The 27,477-nt window shown below is 40.9% G+C and overlaps 1 protein-coding gene across 3 annotated transcripts in view; it reads right to left on the reverse strand.

Moving 5' to 3' along the window:
* The window catches only part of GABRB1 (gamma-aminobutyric acid (GABA) A receptor, beta 1), a 79,067-nt gene that overhangs the window by 35,330 nt on the left and 16,260 nt on the right, over positions 1 to 27,477 (reverse strand). For all 3 annotated transcript variants that reach the window (XR_001413374.1, XR_001413373.1, XM_014954349.1), the window contains exon 2: positions 13,135 to 13,217. Coding sequence is in view for 1 of the 3 variants with exons in the window: in XM_014954349.1 (XP_014809835.1) it covers positions 13,135 to 13,217 (83 nt within the window). In the remaining 2 variants the exon portion in view is untranslated. The remainder of the gene's footprint in view (positions 1 to 13,134; positions 13,218 to 27,477) is intronic.

Consider the following 27,477-nt stretch of genomic DNA (forward strand, 5'->3'; position numbering starts at 1 on the left):
CTTCTAAGTGCTCCCATTTTGTTGCCAGGCAGGCTCCCTCAATTTCAGATACAGCTGTTGTAGTCGGTGAAAAAGACATTTGAAATCCAGGTCCATCTGGTTTGTGCTCCATCGTGTCTGGCCAAAACCTGCTGCTGTTTAAGGCAGTAGGGCTTCTGCTTTCAGGAGGACTCGGGCTGCATATGAGTGAGGACATGTTGTGTTTCCCACTTATGCCAGCATGGTTTGTGCAAGTACACCTTATATTCCCATGCAATATTGTGTTCTCCTTTTAAAAACGTAATTACTTAATTCAGGTGCTTAAATTTTTCAGAGAGGTAAATACTGAGGTAAGTACGAGACCAGTGCGCTTGGGCTTTTTAGGTAAACGATGAGAATGAAGTTTTCATGGTGGTCTCAGTCACTGTTCTGATACTGTTAAGTAGCTGAATTTTTAATTCATGAGCAATTGTAGAAAGATTTAAAGCTATACTGAGCTGCACGAAATTTTTTGTTCAGGCAAAATTAAGAGTAATTGAATGAAATCCAGTGCTTTTCTAAACAATATTAATTTCAAATAAAAATACCAACTATTTTGACTTTTGAAAAGGAAATATTGACTCTTTTTAGAAAATATTACATTTTTTCTGCATGCATATTTTGCTAAAATAGTCACACATTACTGAATCGATACAATTCACTGTGGAAAAATCCTTGCCTGAAAAATACCATGTTGTTCTTTTTGACATTGTTACAAGACCATCAAAGGAAGTTTAGATTTGACTGTTGTTTTAAAACTTTGTCACCGATCCACTTTACTTCTGTAACCATAAGTAAATGCTAGTTCTGTAGTGCCAAGAAATTGGAGCAAGAAAGTCCTACAAAGAACAAAAACTTAGGAAACAGTACATCCAGGTCTGTACTTGGTAACAGATTTATCGCTGTAACGGAAAAAAAATAAAAGGACCTTCAGACTGAAGCTGGTCTAGGTTCTACAGAGATGACTCCCATTGCTTATGAAGGTGGAATGGCATTGACTTCTCTGAGGAAATTTACCTCCACTAAGGCACTGAGATAAGCCACCATCATTTTAAACACCTTGACACATACTGCAGGCCCACAGCTGGGCTAAGCAGCGCAAGCTCCCGGCATTTTTTGGGCTGCCTGTGTTGCTGAGACTGATTTTGTGCCAGCAATGATTAGGAGCAAAATAGCAAAAGTACAGTAGAAAATAGCAAAATTCTGTTGCTCCTGAGAAAACACACCACTTTTCATCCCTAGACTTTAATGCTGTACAGAATCAATCCATCTCCATTTTGCAGGGAGACGTGAAATACATAAAGGGGAAATATAGAAGGAATATATCACTTTACCAACATGTTGCATTATTCATTTCACCCAATACAGGGTATGTAGAGAAATGTTAGACCTTGCTAGTCCGGTATGACTATACAGCTCCAGCCAATAATCAGAATTATAAAGTTGGATGTTCCCTTGGGCAATGAACAGGCTGGGTTCAGGAGCAGAGTATGGTCCTGCACCGAGGACTTGAATGGCTTCTTGGACACCAAGGTGTCCATGATACTGGTATGGCTACCGTTTTTCTTTAAACGCTAAAGAATGAGCAAGGGATTTCTGTGGCTAAAAGTGCAGGCTAAAGTCAAGGAACAGGCTTTTTAGGTGGTTGATGTACAAAGTCTGCTTGGTGTCTGCAGCTTTGTGTGGAGGCAGGCACGCGGCGCACACACTCATTAGTGGACTAATACGAGATGTTAATGGAAGAGCAAGTGCTCCTTAGAGAGAGAAGGTCCAAGGTCTTACAATCAAAGGATGCTGAATAATTTTCTGTGCACTTCATCCTGTTGATACAAATTCCTGTCCACAGTAAGTGTGTGAAATCTTTGAATCACAGGTTCTGTTGCTTTGACCCTAACCACAAATTCAAATAAGGCAGTCATGCTCTGTGTGGTTGGGATTAGAAATGGTAATATGTTAAATAACCGTGTGTTTTCTCAGGAAGAACTCTCCGTAGGTAATTTCGTGTACGTAGGCACTTGCAGAATATAAATGAAGGAGAATGGAGATAGATTGGGGAGGAGATTAGCCATATATTCTGAGTTAAAAGTAAGTCATTGAGGGTATTAGCCAAAATTGCACCTTACCAGCAGGAACAGATATACTGGATAGCACTCCAGTAACCTTTAGGTGCTGCTTCATTAGCTCAGATTTGTGCTTAGAGTGGCTGTGTAGCCTTTCCATTTTCCCTGGCCATCAGCACTATGCAGCCCTGATTCTGGTGTCCAGTGTGAAACTAATCATTGTCTAACTCGGTCTCCATCCACATGCTGATGGAGATTTGTCCCTTGTACAAACTGGGCTTGCACTCCAGTGGCACCAGCTACTTGAAAGACTGAGGGGGACAAACATGCACCTCTGCACAGATGGTTCCTGCATGGCCAGGGAGATCTGGGCTGGCACTCTGGGGAACTTGGTGCTGCAATTTCCTGATGAACTGAAGGGCTGCCAATCACCAGAAAAGATAAATTCAGCAAAAAATCATATCATTATGAATGAACTCTTCAAACACAACTGAATTGCTCAATGTTTTCTTCTTGAAGTTTCCCAGACACTGTGGTTTGCTCATAAGGATGGTTACGTTGTCCAGGCTACCCCTGCACTTAGTATTTGTTGCTTTAAGTTTATGAGGATGATGAATAAGAAAATAAATAAAGCTGTTGGAAGTGGTAGCAGAAAGCTAATGGAGGAAGGATTAATAATTTTATCCAAAGGACTCCATTGTGGTCTCAGTTCTGTAGAGCAGATTCCTGAGCCCTGGAGGACTTAAATGTAAGAATAATGCTGCTTAATAAAACAGCTCCATGCTAGTGTTGTGCCAGGTCAGGTAAGCAGTCTTTCCACATAGAGACTCGAGGCATTGTGTTTTGTTTATTTGTGTTATTATGGTGCCAAGGAGCTACAAGTATAAATAAAGACACAGAGTGCATAGGCACTGAACAGAAAATTTCTCAAGATTTATAATATCTGTAAACTCGGGTGCATTTGGGGCAAGGCTTCATTCTCACAAATTGACATGGATCCATGAGTACCAGAATCTTCCAGTTTGTTCTGGGCTTTGTTTGTTTTATATGGCAATTCACACCTTGGCAGAAGACAAGTAAATATATAAGCTGTACTTATGGCTGTAGCATCCTAGGAAAATTGCATTATCTCAAAGCACAATATGCCAGCTCTTCCAAAAATGTGATATGACCAGGCACAGAGATTATTTTTCCTGCTGCTCTGACTGCAGAAATACAGACTCATTTAAGAGCACAGCTGTTTCCTGAGAAATCAGCTCCTTCTCGAAATGAACTCTGATTTTTGATAAGCAAACCAAGCTTTTCCTTTTGCTGTCCCCCTGGCTGAGGGCTGTCAGAGGCTGAAGACTGAGAGCTGGTGAGGCTGTGCTGGGAGGTGACCTGGCCCCAGCTTTCCTGTCCTCTAAGGTCACCAGGGGACAGCCTGGGCCCTGTGTTGGTACCTCTGAAGCTACTGAGATGGCGATAAAATGAGAAGAGCAGTCAGTGAGAATAACTCTATGTTCCTCCATGTGAAACAGAAGAGTGCTGAAGATGTACCAGGCAGGTGACTCGGCTAATTTCATGTGCTCACGCACTGAAATCATCGAGTGTCAAGTATTTGCCATTAAAATCTATGCATCTATAGAGAAACAAGCCATCCGTCTTTTTGAAAATTAAAAGGAAGAGACATATAGACTATACTATCAGCATCTGAGTAACTTCTAAATTTGTGTGCACTGTGAAAATATGTTGTGAAAGTAAAGTAACTGGTTTATAATCCTCTGGGGAAAGAAATCTTTCTAAAATGTGGAAACAGAGCAGTCTCTGTGGCTTAACACTAGTGTAGTGTGAAGAATGAATTATTTTAGCTCAGTGACTGACTTTTAAGTCGTTCCCTACCACTCATCTTTTAAGTGAGCCAAAAATACATTTTAAATTTTGATGTGAAAAAAATGAAACACGCAGTCCTGTTTGGTTAATTTCTCAGTTTCAGTATCAACAAGCTATTTGTGAATCTGCCTCTCGGAGTGTCTGAAAAAAACAACTCGCTCGGCTCCACGGCTCTGTGCTAGTCTTTCTCTCCCCGTGATGTTTAAATCTGCTGCAGTGGCTGCTCATGCCGTAATTTTTAAAACCTCTCCTGTTTTGCTGCCCGTGTGTCCCCTGCAGCTCAGAAGGATGGGGTTTTGGCTGTGTTGGAACCTAATGGGGGTCCACAGATCACCAGAGTCTCCCCAGGACATCCTCCCGACAGTGACCTTGCAGCGATACAAGCCCAGAGTGTGCATTCTGCACAGGCTATACAGGGCGCCCCAGGGTGTATTACCTGAACATCTTTAGAAATGATTGAAGAGTGTTGCAAATTGCAAAATGTGTTGCCCGGAGAGCAGTCACTTTGCTGTCCCAATGGGCTGTGTATGGGACGACAGCATCAGCCCGCGTGTGCTCATCTCCCTTCCTGCTGTTGCTGGGATATTTCCTCTGGTACTGTCCTGCTTGTTTTATGAGTGTGCTGTGATAATGGGTGCTTTTCTGTTTTTCTGGTGTTAACTCTTCTCTTGCCAGGGTTTCTGGCAGCTGGCTGTTTGAATATGGCATTCGATCCATGGCAGAGCCCTTGTGAAATAAGGCATTTTGTGCATGTCGTAGAGCAGGCAGCAATGGGAGTACAGAAGAAGGCATGGATGGAGACCCACCTGCACACTGTGAGTTGGATGAAATGCTAAGAACCTCGTATCGCTTATGGCTGGCAGATTAAGCCAAGGTAGGCAGGCAGAAACTCTTCTGCCTTTTGCATTCAGTTAGTTAAGCTCAGCCAGATCCCACTGTTTGAGTGATCTAAGTTTTGGAACAGGTACTTCACCCTCTCTCTTCATAGTCCACCAAGTCTGAAAGAAATTTAAGGCTGAGTATGTATATTTAGAGCAATTAAAGGAATTGGCCAGAAACAGAAGAGAGTCGAAGTGGAGAAAATGAGTTGTTTTTTTCCCCAGGGTTTGCAGGGAGAAGCAAACCCATGGGGAAATGACACATGCTGGGACAGGGGTTTATGGCTGACACGTCTCGTAGGGGAGCAGGGGGTGTCTGACAGGCGAGGGAATGAGAGAAGCTCTTCACTTCATGTGGCAGAACCTAAGCAACTGTGTGGAGTGGGACCTGCCCTCATTAGAAACATCAGAAAGATGGAATCTCTTAAAAAAAGGCAGAGTTGAGCGTCCTTCCAGCCTTTTTTTAACCAGTTGCCCTGCAACTGGTTTTTAGAATACTCTGAGCAATTAGCTCCTTTGGGAGGGGAGAAATTATCCTTTCTGTGGAAGCAATTTGATATGCTTGGTGAGAAGAAGCAGGATGAGACCAGATGCCCTTTCAGTGATTTTGGATACTTTAGGGAAAAGACATGAGTGGATCCAGCTCAAAGCTCCTGCTGCCTCAGGTACCAGCACAGTCATATTCATTAGTCAATTTTTATTGCCAGGCATGAATAAATTACTGGATATCTGGTGCCTGCAGACAGGCAAAGGAAAAGCTGTTTGGGAAAGCTTGGATTTAAGACAGGTTTTTCATCTCTAATAAAAATAGCCCTTTTTGTTTGAGGTGTAGGTTCTTACATCCTTGGTAGTTCAAATGCAATCATACCCTGGATCAATGCAATCTTGTCTCAAGCAGGGAGCTGTGATAAATCTGTTCAAATCTCATTCTGTCAGACCAGTCTGTGCCCACAGAGGTGATAATGAATGTTTAGGTATGAAAACAGTTGTTTTTTCTGGCAGCACACTATGCAGAGGTTCAAGTGAAGTATTTTATTGATTCACTTCAAGTCAGCTGTGCTTTCATCAAAGCATTACATATATTTAGTGTGAGGTCTATTTCTGTGTGAAACAGGGACAGCCATAAAAACAATGGAGTCAAGGCAGAATTGCTATTTTCTATCCTGTAACCAATGAAATAAATCTTCTCCTTTTCCCCGGCTTGCTCTGTTCAGCTTTCTGTGGGCTTGCTTGGTTCTCCCACACCAGTGAAGTGGTTTCTAAGAGTGCTGCTGACGAGGCTAACGCATGGTTCAGCATTGCAGTGTCAATCCCTGAATCATGCCGCAGCATCACAGTTGTCATAGAGACACGGATTTTTGAGACCAAAGGGACAGTTCTCATAATCTGCTCAGACTGGTTGTAAAACACATAGTAGCTTGCCAATAAGTAAATAACTTTGCCAAACTGGAGTGCAGCCTGGCCCTCCCTCTCCTGTGACAGTGAAACACATTTCACTTAAGTTTGGGGGATGCTGGAAGAGAAACCCCAAGTGGGGATTTAATTTATTGTTGGAGTGGTGCTGTCAGCACATCATTTTCTTCCGCTGAGTGAAAGCTTAGTCCACAAGGTCGCACTGTGAGTGTGATACTGGTGACTTCAAAGGGGAAAAGAGCATTAGAGGAATAACAGTATCCTGTCTTATCTTTTAGGTGGTGTAGTGAGGTCAGCAAGTGGTAGTTGCCATGAGGGATACTGGAGTGGGGCGGCTGCGAGCGGTCAGGAGTCTCTGACGGACAAGCACCGGGTGATTCAGCTGCAGCAGTTTGATGCTGCTGTCTCCAGTCACTTGTTTCCTCCATCTGTCTGCTCCGTTGTCACCCGAGATGTGTGTCTGCACCTCACCCATTGCTGGTCCAGAGCCTGCCGCAGCTGCTGCCGGGGACGGTGGGCTTGTGCCAAGGCACTGGGTGGTTGTAACCCTTGCCAGAGGCTACCTGGTGCAGCAGAACTAACAGCTGGGGGATTTAACATCTTAAATTGCCAAGCTGACATCCCTCAGAGCTCACGTGAGAGTGCCGGGCTGCCTGGGTAACTGCCAGCCAAGTATTAAGTCTCCTCTGTCCCACTATATGCTAATCTGTGAGAAATGGATTGTTACAGATCCCAGCTCCGCTGAGGAAGCAGTTCCAGTTATAAAATCCCTTGATTTTATACACAGAAGTTTCCAGTGGCCATCACGGTGTTAGACACTGAACCAGGTGTAAAGGCTCTGATATGGTCTCCCCATCTGTCACTGCAGAATTTGGAATAAGGTGGACTGCTTGAGCAAAGCCATGAAAATGTGAGTGAAGGAACATGTGCAACCAAAATGCTCTCCTCCTCCTAAATGTACACATTTCTCTGGCTGTCAGCTATGCAGACACAGCTTCTGCAGTGCTGTAAGATAGCTTCAGGGAAGCTGGAAATGTAATTTTTTAATGAAAATAATCTGCTGGCTCAATATAAGCATGTATTATCCCTGCATTGACTGCTCTGCTGGAGGGGTTTGATAATGGGGCAGCTTCTGTGCTTTTTTCCCCATTCCTGTGTGGCACAGTTGTTTTGCTGCTATTTGCGGTGCCTTAAATTACTCACTAGCAAGTGTTATTAAGGGACAACTCTTAGCACGTTATATTTTTTTAGGGACTGTCTTTGGCTGATTTCCACAGCATCCCTGTGAGGTGTAATGACTCACTGCCTGTCTGCTCACCAATAGTGCTATGTGCATCTGTTCTTCCAGTCGCTTAAGAGCAATTCATCTGTGGTTCCTCTAGAGTGTGCTCCTTCTGCAGCAGGAGTAAGTGTCTGCCTTTTCAAGGGAACTCCAGAGAAGACCAGGTTGAGGGTATGACTGTATGGGTGTGCTCTGGCACTGCTGGAGAGCTGCACAGCTCTTGTGGATGCTCTGGGGAGCACCGAGCTTGTGGAGGGCTAAATCTGTATCCAGCTTCCTGGGTTTAGAGGGGAGGAAGCGCCTCAAGACAGGGAGAGGACTCACCCAGATGCCTCCTTCCTACTGCCCTTTAGGGATGAAGGAGATCCTGCAGCTCTCACGTTAAGGGGGAACAGGGAAGGAAGTTGGGGGCAACCTGCAGCAGCTTTCTGACCTCACATTCATGCAGTCTGATGCTGGATGAATGGGTGAGACTGAATGAAGGAAGCAGAGAGGACTTCAAACACAGGGAGGCAGGACGGTGCAGCGTGTAATGCTTATGAATCCCAGTGAAAAATCTGTTAACCAACACGCTTTCCAAAGGATGCTGCTCAGGGAACCACTTGGCAGCCCTAGTGTCCTTGTACATGGAATTAGAACAGGTAACAATCCTGATTTGCTCAGGAAGTTCAGGGGTTATTTAGGGGTATTTAATGATGGTGTGAGGAACGTGTGGTCCATCTTGGCCGTGGTCTAGTCTCTCAGCATCGGTTTATCTGTTAGGCTTTTGCTTGCTGTCTCTATTGCACAAACTGCCTGCGATTGCACCTGCAGGTGTGAGCCATGCATTTACATCTGCAGGAGAGTGGAGACCAGGTTAATAATAGATATTTTGCATGCCCATACAGACCTTTGTCTTGGGTTTAATATCCAGCCTGTGTCTTTTGGTCTAAATTCCCAATTGTCTTGTGCATTTTCTACAGGTGTTAAACTCTCCTCATAAACATTTATCTTCATTTCTGAGTTAATTTACAGTGTTTCTGCGGATCAGATCTAATTTAAAGGGTGGGACTGAGGAAAGGGCCATTCACTTGGAACAAACATTTGAAACAACTAATAAAAAAGCAGACAGGGAAAATTCTCAGCATGAGTTGCAGTGGTTTAATTGACAAAGTGGAGCCATGCCAGTTTTCACCAGCTGAAAATCAGACATGTTACTCCTATGTCAGATTACCTGCTGCTGAGAGCTACTAGATTTAGGGCTATTAGTGTTGCAATGATTTACACATCCATACAGGTCTTTTTTCTGTCTATATGTGTTCAATTTAGTTTATTGTTTTCTTTCTGCATGCATCAGGCTTGCAGGATTACTGGCAGGATAAAAATGCTGTTAAGAAACAAAGTTAGGATGAAAAAAAGGTCAATGTTACTGTTGTTACATTCCTGCTGAAGCCATCAAGGCTGTAGGTAGCAGAAGAAGAAATTCAGTGGCAATGGCAACTTAGAGCACATTTCCTCAAAGCAGCGATTATCATTCAGTGCTGGTTTCCATGAACTGTACTGTTCTGGAAGCTGGTATCCTGTGGGTTATACAATATAAAAATGAACAAAATCACTGTCCAGTGCTTTGAAAATGGTCTGGCAGTGCACACAGGGCACAGCATCTGTCTATCGGTGAGAGATGCTGCTTGCTGTTACGTGGGCAGTTCCAGGACTGCTTAGTGCTTACAGCACCATCTTCCTTGCTCCCTTTATTTAAGGAACAGTAATGCCCTGGGGGTTATTTAGTTCCTGCCTCTTCCAAAACTGAGGTGGATAAGCCTTTCTTTCAAAGGGATATTTTTTAACTAAGAAAATATTAACAAATTGATTGCCATCCTAGCTCTGTGAGGGTTTGTATCCTGGCACAACAGAAAGCTGAAGGGTGATGCAGGAGCTGGAAGGAGAGGTTGAGGGTGGGAATCTCATAAACTGGTTCCAGCATGGAAGAAAATGTCATACGCCTAATGCATGTGGCACTAACAGAGAGGTGGTGGTCATGGTTATTGCCTCTTTATTCACCCTCTCCACTCTGTCCCCTGGTAGCTTTCAAGGGGATTAACAGGCACTGCTAAGTGCTGAGTACTCAGGACAACTGGCTCACTTGTACTCAAATACCTAAGAGAGAAGTAGGCAGCTCTTCAGAACCCTGTGCTTCTGCCAAGTACAAGGACAATAACTTTCAAGGGGTTTAGACTTGCAGAGGAGAAAAGCTATGGTGCATTAGAAGGTATATTTTAGGTGGAGAATTGTCAAAGACGCCAGTGCTCCTGACACATCTACTACCTGTGGGCTTTCAGTAGCTGACCACTGCTCCTGACATCTACTACCTGTGGGCTTTCAGTAGCTGGTGGTCGTGTTTGTGCTTTGGGGAGGTCACGCAGTTGTTAGGAGAACTGGTCTAAATACTCACGAGAAGTGATGCACTCCGCCAATTTTGGCCTGTTTGCAAATTGTGAATAAAGATTTTGTTAATTTCTGTGGATCAGCTCACCGAGTATTAGCGTGTCAACATACGTATATTTGGAGACATGAATTATTTATAGCAAGTGTTCAAAAGGTCTGAAAAGCAATTTTCTTTTGGGGATATGTGACTGGCCACATGAGTGATACGGTATTCTCTCATCCCCGATTGTGTTAGCATTTTAATTGCTTATTCCATCTGATGCTCATTTTGATTCTTGATGAGGTCTCAGTGGTAGTATCTCAGTCCATTCTCACCGAGCATTCATCCCTACGAAGCTTTGTTTATGTGAAAGCTTGGGAATAACGAGTTATGAGCCAGTCAGGTGTCAGCCTGGTTTTGTTATCTGGGCTGACAAATGCTCCTGTAGTTTGATCCTCTTGAGTCACAATTGGGCTGGAGACTTCAAAGCAACTATCTCCCAGCAAATGAATTCTGGTATGAATTCAGTATGAAAGCAACTTCAGTATGAAGTTGTCCATTTTGATTGCTGTGGTACTGAATATATACATCCATTTCCTCTGCTGATCGGATAGAAAAGTTACTGAATTTTGAAAATTTTTGAAAATTAAGAAATGAGTTGTTCTCCAAATGGACCCGTCCCGTGCCTGGTTAAGCTTAAGATAGAAGGTGAGCAAAGCAGCAGAAAACTGCTTTGTGCCAAAAAGGGCAGAGAACTGCAAAGCCCAAGGATGAGCGTGACAACTGTGCAGCTTAATGAGTGGCTCTGTAGGTGGATAATGAGATTTGGCCAGAGTTTGCACCAGCAGAAGGTAACTGGGGAGACCAGCAGGGTGATGGGCAGCACTGGAGAGGGAGGTTACAATTGCCTGCTGCCTCTGCTTCTCGGCGATGAGAAGGAAATGGCTGTATACGTGTTCCTACACAGGGGTGTGGGGTGAACTTAGAGCAATGCAGGTATGGACGGGGCTAACAGAAAGCAGACATACGGGGAAAGTTGATGCATGTTGGTCTAGCACAAGGATTCATGCTGTGCACATCGACCTGGCCCAGCTTGCCACGCTACTGCCTCTGCTGCGGGGTGTTTTCTACAGTGCACAACCACTGTGTCCTTCCAGAGACTTGCACGTGTCCAACGGTGGACAGAGAATAAGCTCTTCTGGTGACTTGGGGCAGCAGCTGCTGAGGTGTTGCACAGGGAACCTTAGCAACAACCCTTCCTCCCTGCTTCTCCTTCCCAGATGTCTACCTATGGTGCCAAAACATGAGGATCTTAAAAGTAATAAACACCGTTTTTGAATCTCTGAAGGAATAAATGAGCAGGTTCTGTGCAGACAACGCTCTGTAGTAAAAATAATTTTCATGAAGCCTACTGTGAGTGTTTACATGACTGAAATCTTTTGCTGGTGAAAGAAAAGGTTTGTTGTTCTCAACCTGGCAGAGAATTTCTAAAAATCACTATAAAATGACATTCCATGAAAAGAAGCAAAAGCAAATAATTCTGGGGGAAACATTTCAAGGTTCTTACCAAACAATTTAAAATCTAAATGAAAAGCTGCACCTCCACCGACTTATATTAAGGCTGATACTGATTACGCACTTACAAAGAAACAAAATACTTCGTTATGGAGAGTAATTTTGAAGGTATGTGTCCATTTCAGCGCTTTAAATAAGGCAATTTTCTGGTGCCATCAAGTAGAAATTATAAACTAGTATAAACATTGGGCTGAGAGCCCATCTTGTCTCTCAGCAGTGCTCTAGACTGACTGAATGCTTTTTTTCGGTGCCTAACAATCGCCACCTCACAGATATATTGAGATATCTTACACTTACATATATACAACTGACAAAAACCTCCTCAGTCCAGAATTAACTATTTCCCAGCAACATTTTTTAAGATTTAAAGTGATTTCGTCTTCTTTGGTTTAGACTTATTTATTTTATATTTGTGTTACAGTACTATTAAACTATTTATACATTAATATTCCCTTGTTTTGACACTGTGAAAAGTTTTTATTTGTCAAATCTAAGCAACTGAAGACTAATGGAATCCTTTTGAAAACTGATGATGTGAGGTTTTGGGGATTTTAACCTCTTTTCAGTCCACAGCAAAATCTTATATCATGAGCTTCTGCAGAATGGACTTCTGAGAGCTTTTAGTTCCTTGAATGTGATGTGCTACAAACAATGAAAACATCACTTTTGTTGATGACATAGGTGTTGGCAAATTATTTTGGTTAATCCTGGATCAGCTTGTTTCTCTGTTTATTTAACACTTCAAACTATCCATCAAAATGGAGGTTTAAATCCTAAAGTTGTTCTTTCTCTGCAGTAAACTGAGCTGTACGTTAATCCTTTCTAGAACCTCATACTTTAAAGAGAAATATTATGACCAAAAAAACCCACTTAACTCTAACAGTGCAACGGTTGTAATGTGAAAAATGGAAATTCTCGTAAAACTGCCTCATTACTTTGCCTTGGAGTCTATGTAGTTTTAACCAGTTTGTTTAGACTGACTGCTTTGTGGTGAGTTTGACCAACTGGTCCAACTTGCAGCTGGTTTGACCAACAACAGAATAAAAATTATTTTAAAAAACCTTGATAGGCATTTCTCTAAAGACTAGCATTGTAAAAGGTATAAAGACATGTTAATGACAAACATTTGCAAATGCAGGCCTTGATCTTGTGCTCATGGAAGACAATGGCAAAGCTTTCATTAACCTTGGTGCTGATGGATCAATTTGTTTCCTTTTATTACCTACCAGTGTTTTGGTAAGAATAATTGATCAATCCTCCCACCACCACATGGGGCAAATGTTAATCTTGATGTGAGAGATGAACTCACCGGGGTAAGGTAATTAATTCAGGTTCTGTGGTGATTAGGCGCTGAAGATGGACAGTTACTGTCCTCTGGTCTAATCATCAAGAAATACTCTTATCCCTTCCTCAACAAGAGTTTTTGAAAGACATCTTACAAGCTTTGATCAACCAATATTGTGAATTAAACACATTTTGGGGTTATGTATTATAGAAATATATTGGGTATGTTCTGTGTGCAGGCTCACTGGACACACAGTTTTGAACAACTTGCTCCTGTTTTACCAAACCTGTGAATGGCTTTCAATCCCCAGCTGCCATTTGGCCAACCCTCTCCCTCCAGTAACTTACAACTTTCAATTTCTAGTGTGCAATTTTGTTCATCCAGAGGATATCTGCGTAGATCCATCATGCAAGCAGCTGTTGTTGTGATCCTGCAAGAGGAGGGTGAAAAAAATAATGAGATTTGGAACTACACTTTAGTTTGAGAAGGCAAGATTTTCTGTAGTGGTTTTTCTGTTTCTTTAAATACAGAATGGATATACACATGGATTCCTGACACACAGGGTTTAAACAACTTGTAAAGCACCATTAAATAATTTATATAGCACATTACAGTGGTTACAGTAAAGTGTCAAACCATATGCTGAATATTGTAGAGCAGGATTTTGACTGAAAACTTTATGAGCAAAAGTGTACAGTGTTCTGAAGAACATTTAGTGAGATTTCTACTTGGACATGTTATTTTTAATGTTCTTAATTCAGACTTCTTCAAATTGTTTTGCAAATTGTTTTATTTATAACTAGTACTGCTGGTTACTTTCTTTTTTCATTTTGTTGTCACCTACTGCTGTTTTAATTTTGTCTGATGGCTATGTGCGTTTTCATCCATGCTGTGGAAATATTGGTAATAATATCTAACTCATTATTTTTATGGTTTCATAATCAGCTTATCATTAACCATGATAATTGAAAACCACCTCTTAAAAATGTCATGATGCAGTCAAACACTTGTGAAATATAACATTGCATGGTAGTTACTCAATGAACATGGAGAGTAGCTAGGATGCCAGCTGGATCTTCCAGATCCTTGCTCCTTCTGGAGGCCAGGTGAGTTGATACTCAGTCCCTGAAGGTATTCTTCATAGCCTAAGCTATGCCTTTTTGCAAGGCAGTTCCTCTCCTTTTGTTAGACTGGAATTCACAGAGCATCTAAGCAAACATCTGCTGATAAACCTGTGACACTTGGGAGGAAGGTGAAGTGACTGCACGAGGATAGGGGTTCAAATTATAGCTCCTTTAAAAGCTGTCTTTAAGAAAGACACTCATAGTGGTGCTTTCAAACTCACAAAAGTGAGTTATGGTGTGCGTTTGCCTTTTTTTCTGATAGATGGGTTCTTAAATGCTTATAAAATTTCTGAAGTTGTTAATGGGCAAACTTAGCTTGTAATTTTATGGGTTTCTCCCTCCCCTTTTCAAATAATTCCTACCTGAGAAAGGCAGATAACCTCTTTTCTTGATCTGGATTTGGTCCTGTTGTTCCAGTTCCATGCTAATTAATGTCACAGGAACACATCTGGAGATTTTACTTTTGATGTGTTGAAAGTCAAGCACACTAACATGCTGTATTGGGGTGATAATTCTTGCTGTCACAGAACTGACAGAATTAAAAGAAAAAAAAAAGCCACATGCTTCCTTACGTGACATGCTTCAAATTATTCTAAGTCTACAAAATCCATCTGTCTACCTGTGTATAAGGACCACCTAGCAAGTGCTGTTGTGAGAACCAGTCCACGAAGCTACTCCAGAATGCTGTGTAAAGTACCATGGAAATGGTGTATTTATGCTTTTCCTCAGGCTGATTTTTGTCACATTAAATTGAATTGTATGTGTCTTAATGAGTTTCGCATTTGTCATAGAAAAGGTTGAGGGCATCAGCAGAGGTAGGACCTCATTAGTTTAGCCGTATACCAAATATACCTTACTGAGAGGCATTGAGAAGACATGCAGTAATCATTTGTCAGACGCCTACTTAATAATGCTTAAGATAATACATAAAAATATACTAACATTAGTCACAGTTAAATGATTTTTAATGAAGGTTTCATAGGGTAATGTTTTGTTCCCAATTCATAAATCAGCCTTTATGGTAATTTAGTTCACCTGTATCAACCAGAATTATTTAAATGTGTGTACAGAAGTAGAAGTTGACATAGTGTTTCCTGGGCCACAGAGTCACCGTGGCCAGTTATTTCCTAATGGCCACTGTACCTGCACTGCTGACTCCTGCACTTTTACATATCCTACATAAGCAGTAGCAATCTGTTATTCTTGATAGCTTCAATACAAATTACTTGTGCAGTAGTAAACAATGCCATTGTTGTATACCTGAGATTTAAACATTCCACTTAATTATTTTTTTCCTGACAGCTGTGGTGTTTTCTTACTCTTTGTGTGTGTGGTGTGTCAGATCACTGCTATAACCCAAGAATGAAAATGAATGTATATGTTACTAAGATGCTGAACCGGTAAGTGCAGGTGGGCTCTGGAAGTAAATACTTGGATTGTGCAGAAGAAAGATAGTAAACCCTTAGTACTGGTTTCTGTCAGCAGTAAGTGATCCAAATCCTAGGACCATAGAATCATAGAATGGTTTCGGTTGGAAAGGACCTCAAAGATCATAGAGTTCCAGCCCCTCTGCCCTGGGCAGGGACACCTCCCACCAGACCAGGTTGCTCCAAGCCCCATCCAGCCTGGCCTTGAACCCCTCCAGGGATGGGGCATCCACAGTTTCTCTGGGCAACCTGTTCCAGTGTCTCACCACCCGCATAGTGAAAAAATTTCTTCCTGATATCTAATCTAAATCTGCTCTCTTCCAGTTTGAAGCCATTACCCCTTGTCCTACTAATCTGCCTGGCCTGTCCATTGGTAATTTCTCATCCTTCATCCTTGCTAAATCACTCCTTGTCTCTGTGCTACAAGGAAAGGTAAACCAGAAACACTTAATCTATGTCCTCTGCTTCTCTTAGCTCTGTTTTGCATTCCCTGTAGGGCCTCCAAAGTAATAGGGAAAATCAAAGGTGGTGGTGGCAGTGAGCAGCTCTTCCCCTCCTGACTAATTTAACCCCTTAGCAGCAGTGCTGAAGGTTCCTGAAGCTCTCTGGTGCCATAGCAAGCAGTTGCTTCCAGGGAAGAGGGGAGGGACAGGGTTTTAGCTGAAGCTTTCCTGGATAAGATGAGACAGGAAGGACAACTGGAGACTGTTGCCTGGCGGGTAGCGGAGGGTGGCTGGCAGGAAGTTTGATGCTCCTGGTTTTCAGCTGCAGAAGAAAGGATCCCGCTTCAACTGTAGACCTGCAACTTTGGAAGTGATACGGTGCCCTGGGCAGGGGTGATGAGCAATGTCTGCCCGAGGATTTGCCAGAGCCAGCTGAGCCTGAGCTGCTCCTGTGAGTGGGAAAAGGCAGGGGGTACCGGCTGGAGGCTGCTCCCTGAAGAGGGGAGAGAGGCTCCAACCTGCCAAAACAGCGTGATGCCTCCTAAACCTCGAGGTGCTTAAACTTTATTAGGAATCTTAGGCTTCCTTGAAAACAGCTGCTTGTAATTGCTTCAGGATCCAGCGACATTCATTACCTGTAGTTCATAAATCTACCTTTCAAGCATTTCTTCCTCCCTCATGATAGATCTCAGCTGTGTAAAATTTTTAATGGCATTTGTGCTCTGGATAACCATGGAACTTGTTTGAGGAGATAAATTAAACCCAGATGCAATCATGGTAATTGCTGTCTCGATGGAAAAAAAAATAAAATCTTTTATTATAGAGTAAAATCCCAAACTTGTTACTGGCAGCACACTCTCAGTGGAGAGAGTAACTGATGGTTTGCACATGCACCAGAAGCTTAAAAATGAAGACATTCAAATGCAGAATACAAGGGTGTAATGGCAGGAAGGGGAATGCAATAGGCTGAAGATGGGGCAGAGCTGCGATAAATCTGTGTTCAAGAGGATTAGTCCTGAAAATCCCTGGGCACAAGCAGTTTGTAGCAATGGTGGAATGTCATGAGGCTCTGTAAAAGTTTAAGTGGAGGACTAATCCTACACTTGAAGCAGAGCTATTTATATCTCAGAGTAAGATATATTACTTCTAGGCTTTTCATTTTTGTAATATGTTTTAAGTTATGTATTTTTCTGGTGTTGGGGTTTTTTTTTTTGTTTGTTTGTTTGTACAGTATCTTTTGCCTTACTATCCTTACATTCTTTAGATTCTTTTGAATGCAAATGATAAAAATGGGATTATGCAAAGAGGACAAGCAGTTAGGTGGAGATACATCATTATGCGACTTAATTTCATTCATGTCAGTCCTCAGACGTTCTCAGATGAAGTTTGAGCTGCCAACAGGCAAGATAAATAACATTTGCAAAAAAGGAAAATTAACTGGGCTTTTTCCCTTAACTGTGGCTTGGGAATCAAGTTATCAGATCCCCTGCTTAGCTTTTATTTTTGTCTGACTCTGTGAATACCATATTCTTACTATCTAATCAACTGGCTTTCTGCCAATAAAAAACCCCCAAAACCAAACAAAAAAACCCCAAACAAAACAAACATGAAGGAAAGTATCAATGTCCAGTATTTGCACAACTGACTTCCTTAAGTAACACTGTCAGAGGATTCGCTGCAGGGCAAGCATATCTTATAGGAACAAACAGTAAACCTCAATATTTTGGGTTAAGTCATCTGTGAGCAGTTAAAGTAAGTTCAGAATGGGTGCAGGAAGTGGAGTTATGGTTCAGTACTTAGAGCATTTCATCAAAATGCTGTCAAAAAGCTGTTCCTCAATTCCTGAAGAAGAAATAGAAGCAGCATTTAAGACAGCAATGACAACTAAATGTGGAGAGGATCAGAGCTAAACAATGCAAATTCTGTTGTGAAACGTTTCCTCCATTTGGAGGACAGGTATCAAATTTTAATATGTTCGTTCTTTTTCTCTCAGTCAACAGACTATAAATTATAAATGTATATGAATATATGATCTGGGATAGACTAATTTTTTTTTTCCTTAAAAAGAAAATAAAATCTTCAAATCAAATGAGGAATAACTATGCTTCTCTTAACCACTGCAGAGCTGGGACTCTAGTACACACTGAAGTAGACTTTCATATCCCATGTAAAACACTGCTTTTATTAAAGCAGTCTTAACTTAACTTCAGTGGTATCAGGGAACTTAATCCCATAGCAACTCTTTGACATCAGAAACTGGCCCCATATCCCTGGTGTAATTGGCCTAATTTTTATGGAACTTGGAAGAATCTTGATGATTAAGATTTAATGGGATGCCTTGTAGGGAGAGTTATTGAAGGAACAGAAGAAGGCAGAGAAAATGTACATTTGAAGGCAGAAAAATGTTAATTAAATCTGCAAATTTTTTTCTCTGTCCATGTAAAACCTTGTCCACGTACAGGGTTTACAGTTGTTGTGCCTGCTGACACTGTAAATTTCCAAGCAAAGCCTGAGTGCTTCTCCCTGGGAGAAAATGTCACTGAGCCTGAAAATATGCCCAACTTCTCGTGCTTGGAAGAGCCTACTCACAGGAGGTATATTTGAGCATTAGCATTATTTGGGTTGATATTGTGTATTTTATATAGTGTACTGTGTACTTGGGAAATCTGTGTTCAACAGTCTGTGTCTTCCTTGTCTGGTCAAATTCTAATAAAGAGAAGTTGCATATATTAGTAAAATTGGGAAGGGCCAATAGGTGGTTCAATAATAATGCTTTCATAGATCTTATTAGAAATTGAGAGAAAAATTGAAATACTGGGTCCTGAGCCAGATACAGTAAAAGATTTAGATACTTAGATTTAGATCTGAGTACATTAGCATATGTAAACCAATTTTTTTTGATAGGAAAATGATTTTAAATTAAAAATGGTAAAAAATTATTTTTTTCCCTTTTGTTTTTTTTTCTCCACAAAATCAGTAGGAAATATAATGTAAAATACATATCTGTAGGGAGACAAGCAGTCAGCTGCTAGGTCACTGTAGTAGACTACACACTTTGAGATAACACTCAAGTTTAAAAGGGAAGGTTTTGTATGGATTTAGGTTAGCAAGTGCAACACACAGTTCCCTTTCATCTTGCTCAGAGAAACTGTAGAGTTGCATAAACATGAAAAAATAAAAAGCATCTTGAGGAAGATGTGTAAAGAGAAATATACATCTCAAAGAGTTAAAGCTGTAAGCAGCTGAGAACAGGGTCTACCAAGAGAAGGGCCAAAAACCTTTATTATACCAGGTAAAGCGACCTGTTCTACTTCAGTCATGCCAAGATGAGGCCAGGAAAAATGTGTCAGACTTTGGGCTTTCTACTGTGTTTTATTGATACCCTGAACGGGTGTTTTCTTGATTTGCCTCTCCCTCATCTTTGGTTTTCATTGAGAAAAAAAGTAATCAAAAAATGGATTAAGATTCAAAAAGAAGAGAATAATTTTTTAAAATTCTGTGTTTTTAAAGTTCTGTGGTGTGCCTTTCTGAAAAAGGTGTATATTTATACGTGCACGAATGCGCATGTGTATGTGTAAATAAAGATGCTATTTATAGTTTGGATTTAGCAGAGGGATTTGGATTTAACACACTCTAGATAAATAAACTGGAGAATGTTGTTTTTGTAATTATTTTAGGCAGAGCTCCCCAGCAAAATGGTGGTTCTACAGTGGTCGGTCACCATAACCTACAGCACAGCCAGCTTCTGGCCAGGCAGGAGCCCACCTGAAATGCAGTCTGTGTCCTGGCTATGGCTCCCGCTGGCCTGCCCTGCTATTGCTTCCTCCTCCCCTGCCACCACCTTCCTCTTCTCCCAGTCTGCCCCTTTAGTTGCCCACACTGGATCTCAGATGAAGTGCAAGCAGCTCAGCAGTAAGGTTGGGAACCTCAGGCATCAAAGTGATGAGCGACTGGGGCAATAGTATCTTAAGCCAGCGTAGCTGCAGCCAGAATTGGACACGTGGTCAAATTCTGCAATGCCTTTCAAAGGCTGAAACATTTTTAAGATGAAAAGAGCTGCAGTGGTCAGGAGAAAAAAACAAACAAAAAACACACTGCTGAAAAAATCAGCAGAAGAATTAACTACAGTGGTACTGCTGGCTGGTGCTGTGGTACAGTAAAGGACTGGGATTCATGCTGAGACCTGGAGGAGTCATTCTGAGTCCGTTGTCTATCCCTGTGTACCCAGTAACATTCCTGAGAGTGAATACACTTGTCAAATGTAGAGGAGGAATATTCAATTTTCTCTGCCGTATAAATACAAATGTCTGCTTCCAAACAAACAAACAAAAAAAAGGCATGAAAAGTTAAGCTACAGGGTGTCAAATCAATCAACTGCACTGGCTTGAAATAAGAATGTTAAAAAAAAAAAAGTCAAAACCCTTAATATAAAAATTCCTGTCCCCACAATGAAGCAGATCTTTGAATGTGAAAGTGCCTAACCCTATACAGCAGAACTCAGCACAACCACAGCCACAAGAAGAGGTTTTCAGCCTCTCACCTTTCAAAGTGTCTGATTCCTGGGAAAAAGCCAGGATTTCTTACGCTATACTATGTGTGCATTCTGGCCAACTTTTTTATATTTTGTTCACACAGAACATAGACTTCTATAGTCAGTGCCAAGTAGAAGTGTCTCAAAGGTTTAGGTAATCTTGGACTTGGGTACAGTAGGCATTAAAATATTCTATAGTAGTATATAGTAGGTGTTAATATATATCTATAAAAGATTTACGTTGGCACGAAAAAGTAATTGTCAGTAAGTTAGTAATCTTTTTTTTTTTTCTTAAAGAAACAAACCCTTGCTGAATAGTCTGATTTAGTCAGTAATTAGTCATCTTTTCTTTTCTTCTTAAAAAAACCAAATACTTGCTGAATAGTCTGATTTTTAGTTGCCAGAACTCTGCTTTAGACAACGGTTCCATAGTACTGTCACAAAATGGGTATGGGGCAAGGAGATTACCCAAAGAGGGGACAAAAAGGCTCGCTGGCTTCTGCCTTCCCCAGGGAGGAGACCCTGAAACTCAGGACTTCGGTGGGAATAGGAGGCAGTGGGGAAGGGAGAGCTCTGATGTGGAGGAGTGGGGGGAGAGAGGTATTGGGAGAAAAGGCCTGTAGGAAAATATTTTGCTTTGGTTGAACTAGAAACTTTTAAAATCAAACCCTTAAGCCAGATAAGTACTTTTTATAGATAAAAATCTTATTTGGTTTGATACAGTGCCTCAGAAATAATTCAGAGTAAAATGAAGATGAATTATTTGCTTGTAAAGATCTAGAAATACAGATTTTTTTTTTAAAAAAAATCACTAAAATGTTACAATGTAACTTTTTAAGTATTAGCAAAAAGCTCTCTTTGATGCTTGTAAGCCAAATTTCAGTGCAATGAGATTTTCTACCACACAGCTATAAAACCATGAAAATAAATTTTATAATATAAATCCCAAGAGAAGTATAACTATACCAGGGCAAACAAGATACTTCAATAAAAAGTGCCTGAGAGTTGGCGCTGGAATTTACTGCAGAAAGTAATTTAGTTTGACAGCACAAGTATGTTGCAAACCAGAAAGAAAAAGAGAGTGAGCCAGATGGGAGGCGCTTAGGATAAAGGAAAGTCCAAGAGGGAAGTCAAGTCTGATAACCAGCTTTCTATCTGGTTTTAATTAAAAAAAAAAAAGGTGCCAAATCTGTAACTTTTTCAGTATCTCTATACAAACCTTCCGAAAGTGACTAAAGGCAAGAAGAGTGATGTTACTACTAAATTCCTAGGTGCAGATAATATCCGCAGACTGAAGTACCCTGCTCAGGAGGGAATAGAGGTCTGCTAGATGGCAGCAGCGATGTTTGTGTCATCTGGTGCCTTCATCTTTTGGGTGGTTTGGTTTTTTGTTGTTATTTCCAAAATAAAACCAAACCAGACACCAAGATGTGTATTGTGTGTGCGTGAAGGAAAGACACGCACACGTTCAGATGTCTCCCCTCCATCGGCAGAAGAGGAATCCAGGCAACTTCTTCCACACCCAGCCTTGTTTGTGGTTGGAAGGCTTCAGGACATTCTTGGTTAAAATGCATGGTAAAACCCAGATTGTTTCTGGGATCAGACATACTCCTTATTGACCCATTGCTGTCTAACTTCCTTGTAACTAAGGAAGATCTTCCTGGATTTTGGAAGCAGGGGTGGGGCTGGAGGAGAATGCTGTCATTTCCCTGTAGGTGCTGTGGGGCTCTTCAGGAGCTGTGACTTCTCATGTAGCTTCCACATGTCAACATTACCCATATCAATGCATCTCAAACAAAAGCAAGGATCAAAACAAATTCTCGCTTTCATATTTCTTGCCTTCTTCTGATATCTGGCCTGTTGGATTTTCCAAGATGGGGTAGTCTGCTCCTTTTCCAGCAGTTGTAGTGTTACCTGTGGAACCACACTGGAAAAGGGGGCCAAAACCCGTGGCTTCACTACTAAACAAACTTGGCTGAGAGACACAGAGCTCTAGTGATTTTAGATGAAGAGAAATGAGGTGTTACAAGCTTTCATGGGTGGCATGGAAACTCCTTCATATCTGAGAAGCTTAATTCTGTCTTGATTTTGTGAAACACGTGTGAGAAACAGAATGATTTTGAATGTGGCATGTCCTCTGACTCTCTGTTATGCAGTTACTACTACTAAAACACAACACCTGTGGGGGATAGCAGAAGGGCAGGGCTCTGAGAGAGTAACTGGGAGCAGCTGGGAGCACAAGGGTACCTGCCCTGTTTTGTTGGTAGTGTGTGGCTTGATGGCTAGCTTCTTCTGGAACTATGAACTGAGTGGGGAGCTGCTTTGGAAAAAAATGGTAGAAATTACAAGTGAGTGCTATACTTATGTGGTTTGCTTTGGTTTTATTTTTGTTGTTGTTTTCTTATTGTTGTTTGTGGGTTGGTTTTTTTTGGTGGAAAATGTTGTGGGTTTTTTTGTGTGGGCTAAGTGTCTTTTTAAGATGTGAAATTATAGGCTTTTTCCTGAAGGTAGGTGAGCCCTACTTCTTTTTTAGCTACAAGAAAGGGGAAATCAGTAAGTAATCAATTGTAGAGAAATTTGACTTTATACTTTTAGGAATTCCAGGTCCTATGTTGTTTGAAACTATGGTCCCTGCTCCTAGGAGAGCTCAACAGAGAGGGAAGGCAGCATTTTCTATAGGGGTCCTGTGGAGAAAAGAAGGAAAAGTAAGAGGCAGGAGGAGCCCTGATGCAAAGGAAAAGAGTCTTCCACTTGAGTCTGGTTGGTTTTATGGCTGCGCTTATTTATAATGAGCTGCCCTATGAAATCTGTTAATGACATGTATCAGCTAGGAGAGACTGCAATGGTAGCAATAAATGGCTTCCTACAGCATGACATTGTACTGCCCTGTGCTTGTAACGAACTGCAAGACCTAATATTCATTAAAATATACTTTTACTGCTTATAGAAAAGATTTTAAATTATCAAGTCTTTACAGACCACCCAAGCGATTCTTAATATAAAGTGTGATTGATTCCTGAAGGTTTTTCTCAGGTCTTTGGTATTCACTGTTTTCCCCTGTTCTCCCATCCTGTCCAGACAGTAAGTACACCTCATTTGTTCCAGGTAGATAGCTGAATGTGAAAACTAATAATTCCAGTCAGCGAAGCTGGCAGCGTAATTATGTCTTGATACATATGTTGTGAGGAAACTCAAGTGCATCTGAAGAAGCTGAGCTGCTGCAGTTAATCTAGTGTGTGCAGTGACTAATTTCAGTGGAATGAAAGTGAAATGAAAATCTTGCACTAGGACCTTAATGAGAGGATCTCTGCGTTTGCCAAAATATTGACCCCACTGGCACTGTAAAGTGTGAATAAAGAAATTGGATTTCCGTTTTGCACATCCATGACTTAGGATGAATGCTGATGTGATTTTTGTGTAGAAAACTGATTGATGATCATCCTCTGTCAATATATCTTAATTGGAAAACAAGATAAATCAGAGAAGAAATGAATGTTTTCTGTGCATGTGGCCCAAGACTGATTCTGTGACAGGGAATCAGTTTAAGGCATGTATTACTTCAAAGAGATTTCTAGTTACAACAGCTTATAATTCTTATAGCTTTTTGAATGAGCATAAATTAATTATAACATTGAAATAAACTTGGGACAGTAGGGTGTTTCTGGTATTCCAGTACAGCTTTTCTGTAGTTCTTATGCCTTATTTTCCTTTGTGAATTGTGCTGTTGACTCAGTTAAAACAAGCATAGGAATAAAAATTGTACGCTGCCATTCATTTTAGTTAGAAAAGATTTGGGACACAGTGGGAAGGGAAGGATCTTTGAGACATTGCTTGTCCTACTGCGAGTACCACCCCATGATATTTCTTTCATAGCCTGATCAACATGTGTCTTAAACTATGTGGGAGTAGCAGGGCAAACTATTAAATAGGATTTTTTTGGGTAATCATGTTTTTCTGATAGTGAGCCCTCTAATTTGTAGTCTGAATTGATTTATGGCTGGTGTGTGCCCCTTTGCCTTTGGGACAGTGTTGTCCTGTGACTAACACAGAACTTTCGCCTGATGTTCTTCCCCTTTCTGGAGAACACGCATATCTCCTCTTGGTACGTCTTTTGCTGGGTGAAACAAAATTCTCTGTCCTTGTTAAGCAGACATATGTTCTTTCCCAGCTGCAGCAGCACTAGATGACAAGGTTACCATCTTCTAATTTATCCCTCCTTCCCTGGAAATTAAAATCCATTATTATCTACCAGCAGAGCTACTGATGTGAAAACACCTTGAATAGTCTTTGTGGATCTGTTTTTTGTTGACTGGTAGTTAAAGTGGGTAAGGCAGTAACTATCTCATAGTGATTGAAATAGATTAGGAAGTGTTCACCAAAGCAACCTTCCTGAGCTTCTTTGAGAGTGCTGTAATATCTAGCAGAGAAACACTGATGGGTAAATTGGAGCAGACTGGGAGAGACCTCTTTAAACCATCACAGTGTGGATTAGGGAGGGAATATATGTGTACATTTCTGGGCTCCTCTGTGTGAATGTTTCATCTGAGTTTGTCCTTTTCACCCACTTTTTCAGCTGGGCTTAGGTAAGATGGAGTAGGTTAACGAGCCCTGGAGAGCGAGTGGCTTAGTTATTATACTTAGAGCATTTAGTTTCTCCTGACTGCCAACACTGATGAGTCATATGCAGATTTTGTCTGAGTGGGTCACATCTTTGAAAAGAAAACTGGGTTTGTTCCAATGAGATATTTTTATCCTAAAAGATCTGGTAACTAAACCCAATATCGATAACTTTGAACTGGCAGAGGGCAGATATCTTGTATTTGGATGTGTTAAGGGAGGATATCTTCACTGTTTCTTTTCTTTCAGCAGTGACAGTTGTTTTACAAGGTGCATAGCAGCTGTGTATACCAAAAAAGTCAGGGGGAAGAAAGATGTACAAAAATTGTAGGCAGTTCTAGAGCAGAACATGTTTGTTTGTTTACTTATTTAACTTTATTTATATTTTAATAGGGGTGAGAACAACTTGCTCTGCTGTTGAAGCTTTTTCTTGATTTATTTGGTTTTAGACTTCCTTTATATTAAAAAAGTAATTTATTTTTACTTTTAAACAATAATACTCCGAGTGCTCTCTTATATTCACAGACTGCAGCATGCACCAGTGATCCAGCAGACTGATATGTAGTTGTGTAGCATCTTGAATGCACAACATCTGTCACTGCTTGGCTGTAAACTGAACATCTCTCATAAACAGAGCACACAGGCTTGTTATAAAGGGTGTTATTTCAGGAATTACATATATTTTTCATAATCTAAAGAAGTGTGTTTGTCCTATAGATAATATACTTGTATAGATCCTTTCCCCATGATATCTTGGAAGACCTTATTTTTTCTGTTTGCTTTTTCTAATTTTTTTTAAGTTTGTTGTTTTTTGTTGTTTTTTTTTTTTTCCCCCCCAAACATATACATAAGTCTCAAAAGTTTCATAAAAAGATTGCCTGGTCATCCAAGCTAGGTACTCAAAATGCACTAACTATTCTGATTTCTCCTTGGCAGAGAACACTTTTCAAATGGATGAAATACAGAACAGCCAGAGGGGTGGGTCTGTCCAAGTAGGACAGTAAAAGGTCCATCTACGTGTTAAAGTTCAGTTTGTCTGCTACGAGCTTCATTGTGCAGTATAGACATACTTTTTGATACTTAGCATTTCATAGGGCTGGCAAGTTGTAACTAAAATTGTGGCAATTTGTATCTGAAATCCGAGAAGAGTTTTGAATGGAATTTCACGGTACCTTTTTCTGTATTCATTTTGTCTACGGAGCTGCATTTAGGGGTATTCTCATAGAAAACACCTGATTTTTCACTAAAATCATGAAGGTTAGTTACGTTCTGAATGGTGGTGGGAATACATTGGACAAGATGGCACATACCTGTGAAATGTGAGGAAGCTGGATGCTGTGTGACTGTGTGGGGGTATTACCTGTTGGCTCTTCCAGCAGAGACAATCAAAGTCTTGATGAAAGGAACAGAATGAGCACATTTTATGAACCCAAACTATGGCTGAATGAAGGCAAGACTTGTCTTCCTCAGCTCCTTAAGTATCAGGACCGATAATATTCATGTACTTTTAAGAGTTTCCTGGCTCAGGCTCTGGTGTTGCTCCATATCAGGCTGCCTTCTCACCTTTTTTCCTCCTGCCTCAAATAAGCTTTAGTGTTTCGCAAGCTCAAACTCTGCAGGCTTTTTTTTCTCTCTTAGCAACACATCTGCATTTGATTTTTTACTAATAGTCGAGACACAATTCCTCACAGTCAATATCTATTTTTGCACCTTCTTCCATCTTTAGCTTTAAGAACACAGTATGATAGACCCTGTTTAATGCGACTGTGCCTTTTATTCATGCAGTGTTCACCAGGACAGAATAATAAGCAAAAACCTCTGTAGATGATAGAGATGCTCTTTACTATAATATTGAAACACCGAATTAAGATTGAGGTTTATATAATCAGACAAATTACTTTCTGATCAAATTGTCTGACTCATTAAGGAGACTTTTTCAGATAAAATCAGGTTGTTTATGGTGTTTAATTCTCACTTTGTGACAAAACAACACAACCTTGGTCTGTTGCATGGGTTCTTGGAGCCCCGAGAGTGGTTGGGTAATTTTACTTGTTTTTTCTCCTGGGACAAGAGAGAAATTCCATCCTGTATAATCTTTTTGCTATTATTCTCATGTTTACTAGCGAAATAACATGTAATTATTAAGACTTGGTGTTCAGGTAAGACTAAAGAAAAGGTCCTCTAGGTGCTCATCTACGGCCTTGATGACTGCTCATAAACTCTAGATTTTCAAAGAGCAAGATGTCTTACTTCAGAGCTAAGTGAAGAGACAGTTTCTCTCTTACCCCAAGCAGATCAAGATGCAAAAGGAATATGTAATTTACAGGGAATGATTTGCAGTCTGGGTTTGCCCCTTTTTTTGCTGTTTCAAAATCTGCTGGGAGAGCATGTGTTCCTCAGGTGAACAGGCTTACTTTTTTTTTCTTTCTTTTTTTTTTTTTTCCCTGCCTCTTATACTTTGCAAATGGTTTGCTGTAAGGAGCTATTAAACTTTGCTTAAATTCCATACTGGTTACCCTATGATTTCGCAGTTAGATTTCTTTCCCTT

The sequence above is a fragment of the Calidris pugnax genome, unplaced genomic scaffold (genome assembly GCF_001431845.1).
Source record: "Calidris pugnax isolate Ruff unplaced genomic scaffold, ASM143184v1 scaffold67, whole genome shotgun sequence".
Lineage (NCBI taxonomy): Eukaryota > Metazoa > Chordata > Aves > Charadriiformes > Scolopacidae > Calidris > Calidris pugnax.